Genomic DNA, 10,059 nt, shown 5'->3' on the forward strand with positions numbered 1-10,059 from the left:
TTAAGTGTTTTTTCACATCTATATACACCCCAAACCACATAACGGCAAAGCAAACAATATATTTCTGATAACTTTACAAATGTATTAAAAAGAACAAAAATGAATAATTACATTATATTTATGATAAATATGTTATTTTCCCCCCAAAAATAGAATATATCATTATATTCAATTATAAAATGTACTTCAGGGGGAAATAACGTACATTTAATGGTATTTTTTTTTTAAATGTATCTCTTTTTTATATATTTATTAATATTTAAGAATATTTAATATACAAGTGCATCTCCAAAAAATTAGAATATCACGAAAAAGTTCTTTTTTTTTGTAACTTAGTTCAAAAAGTGAAACTTTCATATATTATAGATTCATTACATGTAAAGTAAAATATTTCAAAAGTTTTTTTGTTTTAATTTTGATGATTAGAGCCTTCAGCTCATGAAAGTCAAAAATCCAGTATTTCGGTATTTCAAAATATTAGAATATTTCCTAAGATCAATTTAAAAAAGGATTTGCAAAACAGAAAAGTTTAAGTTCTTTAAAGTATGTTAATTTATGCACTCAGTACTTGAGGGCTCCTTTAGCGCAAATGACAGCATCAGTGAGGTGTGGCATGGAAGCAGTCAGCCTGTGACACTGCTGAGGCACTATTGTTGGATCGACTGTTTCTCATCTTTTTCTTGAAAATATCCCATAGATTCCATATGGGGTTCAGGTCAGGCATGTTGGCTGGCCAGTCAAGCACAGTAATATCATGCAAAGCAAACCACTTGGAAGTGTTTTTGGCACTGTGGGCAGGTGCTAAAGTCCTGCTGGAAAAGGAAATCAGCATCTCCATAAAGCTTGTCAGCAGATGGAAGCATAAAGTGCTCCAAAATCTCCTGGTAGACGGCTGCATTGACTTTAGACTTGATAAAACAGAATGGACCAACACCAACAGATGTCAGGGCACCCCAAATCATCACTGACTTCGGAAACTTCACACTGGACTTCAAGCAGCTTGGATTCTGTGCCTCTCCAGTCTTCCTCCAGACTCCAGACCTTGATTTCCAAATGAAATGCAAAATTTACTTTTATCTGAAAAGAGGACTTTGGACCACTGAGCAACAGTCCAGTTCTTTTTCTCCTTAGCCCAGGTAAGATGCTTCTGACATTGTTTCTGTTTCAGAAGTGGCTTTGTAACCCTTTTCCTGAAGACTTCTGAGCGTGGTGACTCTTGATGCACTGACTCCAGCTTCAGTCCACTCCTTGTGAAGCTCTCCCAAGTGTTTGAATCGGCTTTGCTTGACAGTATTATCAAGCTTGCAGTCATGCACTTTTCAAGCTTGTGCACTTTTTCCTACCCAATTTCTTCCTTCCAGTCAACTTTGTATTTAATATGCTTTGATACAGCACTCTGTAATGACCTTAAAACACTACCTTTTAGTAATGACGTTCTGTGACTTACCCTCTTTGTGGAGGCTGTCAGTGATTGTCTTCTGGATCATTGCCTAGTCAGCAGTCTTCCCCATTATTGTGGTTTCAAAGAACAAGAGATACCCGGAATTTATGCTGTAGGGATGGTCATTTAATGAAACTCAAATGTAAATATTCTAATATTTTGAGATACTGGATTTTTGACTTTCATGAGCTGTAAGCTTTAATCATCAAAATTAAAACAGAAAAACTTTTTCATGATATTCACATTTTTTGAGATGCACCTGTAATATATTTTTCAATATATTTTTATATATATTATCTGAATATTTTCTTTGTACACCACAATGACTTGTGATGACTGTGCAAATTTATTAAAAAGTAAAAACTGAGATTATTACATTGCATAAGTATTCACACCCTTATCTCGGTACCTTCGGATAGTGCCTTAAAGCCTTAAGTGTTTTTGGGTATAATACAACAAGCTCTGCACATCTGCTTTTGGCAGGCCAGATCATGAAGTTTGTCTGAGGATGGGGATCAGAGTTTCGGTACAGAAGCAGACGAAAATAGACTTTGTCACCCTTTCTGTTTGCTGCACAGTTGGAGAGAATCAGATGACATGTTTGGCTGTTTTCCCAATCAGTTTCATCAGATTGATGTTAGCAGGAAAGGAAAGTCTTTTGGGAGGAAGTGCATTATTACATTTTGATTATTAGATTATTAGAAGACTAACAATTTTTTATTTAAAACAATATGAATGAATCAATAAAAAACAATGAATTGTGCACAATAAGATCAGTATAAAAGCTGGTGAACGGTCCATTTTTGATGCCTGACGTAGCCTGCCCATTCAGTATTACTGTACACCCACTTCATCCTTCCTGTGAAACACTACCTTTTTAATGTTTTGGCATATTTTCTGCACAGCTACCGCATACCATAAGGTTTAGAAAAGGGTACGATAACCTGTTATTCTTTGTATGCCATTGGCAGGAATCTGCCGCTACTCACAGCTGGAAGTCTGTAGAAGAACAGCTGTGTCTGTCCAATAGATCAAAACATTTATGGCATCATATTTCCCTGTGAAATCTGCATACTTCTCCCAAATCTGCTGAATTTGGTAGCGGTGAGAGTCTGTCTGCCTGCTCGCCCCACCCTCTCCCAAGTGAGCACACGAGGCGGAGCCTGTAGCTTTCACAGAGTTCATCGGTTTCATCCGCTCCATTGCAGACCCGAGGGCCCCTCTCAGAAGATCATATACATATTGTTTATGTAGACGGGTATCGGCTGGGCCAAAGTCAACGTTTTCTTATCAAGATATAATTGTAACCAGTTTTCATATCAAGGAAGTGGTCTTAAAATTACAATGCTTAAGTGAAACTGTAAACGGAGCATCAAAAGAGCAGAGATGAGAAAGAGTTCCTCAGAAGATCACATAATTACTATCAGCTCTGTCTGTTTCAGTGTAAAGAGAGAGAGAGAGAAAACGAGAGAAGGGAATGGGTGGACAAAGAAAGGAGGGAATGTGGAACTGATTAAGATTTCTGATTAACACATTTCAAGAAAAACAAACTGTGAAGCAAAATGGTTTTCAGCTTTATTCAACAATACAAAATATGTCAGCAAGCAGTCTGATTAAAAAGTATAAATACAACATTAATTTAAATAGTCAGCAAGGGTGGTGGTATTGTTTATACTTCTATAAAACACATATACTTCAAATAATTCTTAGGTTTCTGATTGTATTTGTTTTTGCTTGCAAGCCGAAGGCCAAAATCATTTCAACCCTCGACCTGCACTGATGATGTCTTTCAACAACTAGTCTTGATCCAAAAATCTCACCAAAAATATTTGTTGCTGATGGGTGTTATTTGAAAACTTTCAAAAGTTTGGGGTTGGTAAGATCTTTGAATGATCTTGAAGGTCCTTATGCCAGCAAAGGCTGCATTTAATTGATTAAAAAAATAAAATAAAAAAAGAATACTGTGAAATAATACTTCAATCTCAATCTCTCTCTTTTTCTATATATACACACACTTTTCTACTTATATTTTAAAATGTGATTTATTCAGCAGCCATTACCCCAGTCTTTAGTGTCACATGATCCTTCAGAAACCATTCTAATATGTTGAGTAGGAAACATTTCTTGTTATTATCAGTTTATAAAAAGGCTGCTTAATATTTTTGTGGATACTTTTTCTCAGGATTATTTTATGAATAGAAAGTTAAAATGAACAGCATTTATTTAAAAATTAAATCTGTGAAACCATAATTGAATTTACTGTCACTTTAATGCACTCTTGCTGAATGAAAGTATAAATTTCTTAAAATATTACTGACCCCAAACTTTTAGACAGTGTTGTCGCTTTGCAATGAGACACAAAATTACAAGTTTAAATAACAAATTTTATATATAAAAAAAAAAAAAGATTTGTACAAAAAGGCTATGTACAGCTTATTTCAAATGATAAATAAAGTGTTACTGAAATACAGTAGCCATTTATGTACTGTATATGATGTGTTAACAATAGGTGCAAATACACAATTAACATTATGCTCATTAAATCTAGCACCATAACTTGTTTAGCACATTTAAAAAAAAAAAAAAAAAAAGGTCTGCAAAGACAAATAAACAGTAAAAGATGCAGTCTATGACAAAATTGAAAAATAATATTTTACAGAACAAAATTTAACACAAAATACAATTTCAATAAATGAAGTCATGTTGACCATGCTGAATAGGGACAAATAGCTCTTTATATCCCCTCCTCCATGTCAAGATTACCGCAGAGTACTGCTTGGTAGATTTCCTAAGTGCTTGTGTGATGCAGTTCAAAGAGTGAAATCTACACAATGCAATAGTGTGCCACTGTTATGCATGCATTGTAGAGACTATACTGCTGAAATCATAATAAAAAGTATGTACAAATGATAAAAATCACCATTAATGACAGCTTTCTAAATAGAAACATTAAAAAAAAAAAAAAAAAAACATTTTAAGGTGCACTTACACATTAAACATGTTTCCATGTTAATCTGCCTCAACATTTCATGAGGTTACAGCATGATTAGCAATCTCACTAAATGTTCTTTCTGGGGTTGCAAAATGCAGTTTTTTCCAAATGATTTCTAATCAACATTCCACAATTTCTAAGCCCCAAGAAGAGGTTTGTAGGCTTTAAGCATGTGGAAACCTTCCAAAAAGGAAGACCAAAAGCAAAGCATTACCAAGAATGCAAGTGAGTGTATTCAAACCAGCGAAGTACTGTTGTGTCCCAGCTCAGTTCAAGAAGAGCTAGCTTAACATCTGAACTGAAGCACCAAAAGTCAACCTCCAGGTTTAATAGATATGACATCACACAAAACAGGCTGCATGAACTAAAGTAAACGGATTACACCGATTTAAATTGACGGTTCACCCAAAAATGAAAAATTATTCACACACCCTCATGTTGTTCCAAACCTGCAAAAACATAAAAGAACATACTTGGAGGAACGCTGGTAACCAAACAGTTAATGTTTCCTATTGACTTTTATATTTTTAGTCCATGCAAAGGAAGTCAATGGAAACCGAAACGGTTTGGCAACCAACATTTTTCAAAATATCTCATTTTGTGTTCTGCAGAATAAAAACAATAAATAAAAAAAAAATTCATACAAGTTTGGAATGACATGAAGATGAATAAAATGACAAACTTTCTTCTGTGGGACACAAAAGGAAACGGAGAATGTTTTAGTAATTTTTGTGTGTACAATTAATGTCAGTGGGTTCCAAAACTTTCAAACTCCAAAAAGGAGGTGTGAAATTCCATACGACTTTTCTGACTTTCATAATATACACAAAAACAGCTGAAGAGTTCTACAAAATATATTATTTTGTCTTCCACAGATAAAAGAAAGCCATTTGAGTTCAGAACGAGTAAAATCACAGAATTTTCATTTTGGGTCAACTAGCCCTTTAAGACTATTAAGACTAGTCTAGCACTATAGACAATTTGCAACGTTAAGACTTGCCAACAAAGCCTGATGGGAGTTTTGGCAATTGCGCCTTGTGTTCTCTGAGTAGAGTTAAGCCCTGTTCACACCAAGAACGATAACTATAAAGACATTAGCGACCACACCAGTGGACGATATAGTCGGTTTATTCTTTTTTTAAGTTCTGTTTATGGGCGTTTATTGGGACAGGACAGTAGAGAGCTGACAGGAAAGCATTGGGTAGAGAGAGCGGGCGGTGGCGGGATCGGCAAAGGACCTCGAGACGGGAATCGAACTTGGGTCGCCGTGAGTGCAGTTGCACTATATGTTGGCGCACTAACTACAAGGCTATTGGCGCCAACATAATCTGTTTATTCTAAGTGCAGGGTCGTCTGCCGCTTTAAATTCAAGCTCGTTATAGCACGATGGTTTCTGATTGGGTGTCAATGTTTGTATCGTTCATCAGATGGAAAAAAATCATTCTGAAAGGGATTCCAACGATATCGTTTCTCGGTGTCTTTATCGTTATAGCTGTGGTGTGGATTCTTTAATATGGAGAACGATTTTTAGAACTATATCTTTATCGTCCTTGGTGTGAATGGGCCTTTACAGTTGAATACTGTAAGCACCAATCATGTCTTGACAGATCACAGTAGATTCCCTCTCAGGAAATAAACCATTGGGTTTATACACAAAACAATATAATACATGGTATAAACATTGAAAAATAAGTTATGTACATATCTTTAAAAAATGCTGCCTTGCAACCCATGGTCCTATATGGCCCATATATTTAAAAAACAAAAACAGGGTGTTACAGGAATGTTGTGCAAATTCCCATGAGGGACAGTGTCTCTGTGATGGGGCATGTGCATTCTGTCTGTCTGTGTTTATTTAAACCAGTGCAGGTAATTTGAGTTCACAGCAGGAAAGCACATGTTGTTACTGCATGATCCTCCATAGCTCGGAGGGCACATGGAGCAAGGAACACCTACTTTATAAGGGGCCTCACCAATCCAGTTCCCCCTGTAAACAAAAATGGCAACAACACTGTCAATGACACACCAACGGACAAAATGAACCATGCTGTATGAGGTGTTTGCTAGTTTGAAATGACCTTTGACAAAATAAAAGTGCAATTACTAGCCTACAATTCCATTTCTAACTGTGCTTCTATATTGAGAAGACAAGCTTTAAATCAATCTGCATCTACTTTAACTAGCTCTCAGCTAGCAAGCCAGGTCTTAACTAGAGTTTATAAATAACTTGCTCTGCAGTAGCCTAAGAATTTTCTCAAGTGCACCGCCTCAGAAGACTGAAAAAAGGAGGTCACAAGTCAGTCACAAGTCACCAGCCACACAAGATTATGGTGCTTTGATTCTGGAATTAGAGGCAGAATTCCGCTAAAATTCCACATGCGGCAGGAATGCAAGAGGTCGTCTAGGTCTTTGAACCAAAAGACCCATGGATGTCCACGTCAAAAATGTTTTTAACAGAGACGCGTCAGGTTGCTGGCTTAGCCTAATTATGTTACTGAAAAGTTTCACTCTTGGGTTTAGCAGTTTAGCTTAGCTAAAGCACAAGAAAACAGATACTTACTTTGGAGAATAGTTGCACACCAAGTATGTTGCCCTCTTCCATACTGAGCCCCAAACATTCATATTATGGCATGTGTTGATGGCACATCCTACTTTATTTGAGGTTGCCCACACCATCTGGTAAAAACAAGCAACGGTCAAATTTGAATGATATTTACCACCGTGAACTATTTTACCATTTCAGTGAAATCGGATATATTTTTTCCAGAATTATTTGATGAATAGAAAGTTCAAAAGAACAGAATTTCTTTGATACAGAAATCTTAATGTCTTTACTGTCACTTTTGATCAATATAATGCTTCTTTGCTGAATAAAAGTATTCATTAAAAAAAAAAAAAATTATATATATATATATATAAATAATAAAATAAATATATAACTGACCCCAAACTTTTGAACAGTTGTGCACCTGAAGAAATTAATTATACAAACATCATCATCAACTCACTTGTGTATAATGAGTGCACATAGGCCCGTAGCACTTAAGGGGACATCTGGGATTGCAGTCTCGAGGATAGGGAAAAGAATAGTCCTTCACTTCATCATACCAGGGCTTTACCAGCTGCAAAATGGACCTGTATCTGTAAACAATCCAAACATAGCACCAAATCTCATTATGGTATGATGGAATGCCTTCCTTGCACTTTCAGGCCCAAATGTCTATTGGTATAGTGGAAAATAACCACAGGAAACATCACTGATCATAAACTGGGAATGATGGTGAAGATGCATACCTTCCTGTTCGGACTGAAAGGTTTTGACCAAGAAATCTAAGAAGATTGCGAGGACCGTGCTCCCACATACACGTGGATGCCCACTGTTCAGCCGTCTTTGCAAGAGTGTCATCCCAGACCTGAGACATGTAATACACTTTTATTAGTCCACTAAAATAAATTAATTTATTAATTGCATAATTGCAGAAATTATTCATTTTGATGATGGGTTTCTTAAAATTCCCACCCACAGAAATGAAATTATGTCCACAATAGGAAGATCAAAAAGCAAAGTTTCCCCAATAAGAACAATAACACTGATTTTATTGATGATAAACCATGGATATGCATTAACAAATATTAATTTTATGCTGGAAAAATTAGTTGTATTCACCACAGTAGATCATTCAATAAGCTTTACCCCTTTAATATTGGTAAAATCTGAAAATTATTAAAGAAAATCTAACATTTGGAGCCATTGAAACATATCTGATACAGCATTTCCCATGACTGTGCACTTTTGGATTTCAGTGCTTAGCTGTAGTCTTAGCACATTGATCTATGCTGCAGAGGATCTACTCTGGTGGTCCGAGCCAATTAAATCTGCTCAACAGCTGCTGGTGCCAAATGGACACGAGAAGTATGTCATTTCTGCATCCTGTGATGAGCGCAGTTACATGTGCAACACTCACGTGTCCAACTACAACAGCAGCAATGCGCTTTCCAGGCAAAGTGCCAGGTAATTATACAATCAAATAAATAAAACAACTGAACCCAGTGAACTGCTGTGAGGGTGTAGAGCAAAAGTTCAAACAAGCAGAAATTTTTTCTGAAGTCCAAACTGTTCCTGATTGTATCATATGCTACTTATTTCAAAAATGGTAATTATTGTAAGTGACTTACCATATATTCCATGTTTGAGGCTGGGGGGAAAACTTTCCCTCTGACTTTATTATGGTAATCAAGTATCGCAAGCATATCGTTCTGGGAAATATAACGTTTCCGTCTGGTCTTGGGAAGGTTTGCAGCCTCGCTGAGATATTTTGGAGGCGCAGAGCCAATATCAGTGAAATTGGTTGCTGGAAGAGATGAAGAGGCAGTGGGACTGAAGGCTGCCAGTGCACTTGCTCCACAGGATATACACAAGAGCAGAATGTTGATAGCCAAGCGGTTTTCATTCATGATTGATGGCTGGGATGTGGCGAGAGGTTTCTACTCCTTTTGCACAATCTGCATGTGAAACATAAACGATTCCCATTCATTAGAGAATGCAATAAACTATATTATGTCATTTGACCCTTCCTGTACCATAGAGCCAACACTATAAACACATTCTTATCATTATTGCATCTTTGCTTTTCAGAATAATTTATACAATTTCTACTAGTTTTCAGAACTAATACTCATCATCAGTAATTCAATTCATACTGATTGTAGAAGTGCAATGAACGTATGAATGCAGGTTTTAACTTTGACACCACTTTTCAAAATATAGCCACCAGTGTCATATAAAAAAAACAAAAAACAAAAAAAAAAAAAGACACACCCATTTTTAAATAATTTAAAAAGCTGACTGAAAACTCATTTTGCAAAAGTATTTAGCATAATGTTGACATTTATAGAAATAAAACGTTTTGGTTTTTCTTAAAAGAAATAACATGAAATTCAACTAGTCATTCAATATACATCTCTACAATCCACAAATCAGTTTACCAACATACAATCTAAGTATAAAAGATTGCTCGTGCACAAAAAAAAATAAAAATAAATAATGTTCCTACCTTCCAAGAGATGCTAGAGCAGCTTGTGGATATAAACAATTCTCCTTACTGCCTCAGTCTGTCCAGCAGCAGCAGCTTTGATTCTCTGTGAACTCGAGAGCTCTTTCTCTCTCCCTCTCCCTGCTGAGAAGCGCTGCGGGTTTATATACGGCTGAGGTACCGGTTCAGGAAGTGTTCCGGCTTTGAAGGTGCGCGGGGTTCCGCCCCATCCGTCACCTGAAGCGTGACATCATCTGAGACGTAATACTGCGTTTCTTTTATCCATTTCCTGGCAGATCCAAGCAGGCTTAATCAAAACATCTGCTTTTAGTTTGCACAGCTGGCGTGAGTAGAAAAGAAAACATAAGATAAGCAAGTGAATAATCCTGTGACCCCGAAATGCAGCTTAGTCCATTGCGATGGATAATAAAGAGGCTCCAAATTAACAAATATATGAGTATTAATAAACCAGGGAGTGTTGTAACTAATTTTGTTTAAATGCCTGTTACTGCTTTTAGTACAGGGTGTCTCAGATATTAATATAATGGTCCGATATTTATTTACTTAAAATTCTTTTAGAAATCTATCATTCA

At 36.3% G+C, this 10,059-nt stretch overlaps 1 protein-coding gene across 1 annotated transcript; it reads right to left on the reverse strand.

Annotated features, from left to right (window-relative positions):
• Positions 1 to 3,750: 3,750 nt before the first annotated feature.
• pi15a (peptidase inhibitor 15a) lies at positions 3,751 to 9,676 on the reverse strand. Its single transcript, XM_058765537.1, has 6 exons — positions 9,488 to 9,676; positions 8,610 to 8,936; positions 7,728 to 7,846; positions 7,442 to 7,574; positions 6,994 to 7,109; positions 3,751 to 6,420 (listed from the first exon to the last, which is right to left on the reverse strand). Exons 2-6 carry the CDS (start codon positions 8,886 to 8,888, stop codon positions 6,285 to 6,287), a joined length of 783 nt encoding a protein of 260 aa, XP_058621520.1. The 5' UTR covers positions 8,889 to 8,936; positions 9,488 to 9,676; the 3' UTR covers positions 3,751 to 6,284.
• Positions 9,677 to 10,059: the final 383 nt, after the last annotated feature.

The sequence above is a fragment of the Onychostoma macrolepis genome, chromosome 24 (genome assembly GCF_012432095.1).
Source record: "Onychostoma macrolepis isolate SWU-2019 chromosome 24, ASM1243209v1, whole genome shotgun sequence".
NCBI classification, from domain to species: domain Eukaryota; kingdom Metazoa; phylum Chordata; class Actinopteri; order Cypriniformes; family Cyprinidae; genus Onychostoma; species Onychostoma macrolepis.

Coding starts and splice junctions, on each gene's coding strand:
- pi15a (XM_058765537.1), bottom strand. CDS start 8,888: ATGAATGAAAACCGCTTGGCTATCAACATTCTGCTCTTGTGTATATCC. Junction 7,575..7,727: donor CTTTCAGTCCGAACAGGAAG/GTATGCATCTTC, acceptor GATTGTTTACAG/ATACAGGTCCATTTTGCAGC. Junction 6,421..6,993: donor GTGTGCAACTATTCTCCAAA/GTAAGTATCTGT, acceptor TTTTGTTTACAG/GGGGAACTGGATTGGTGAGG.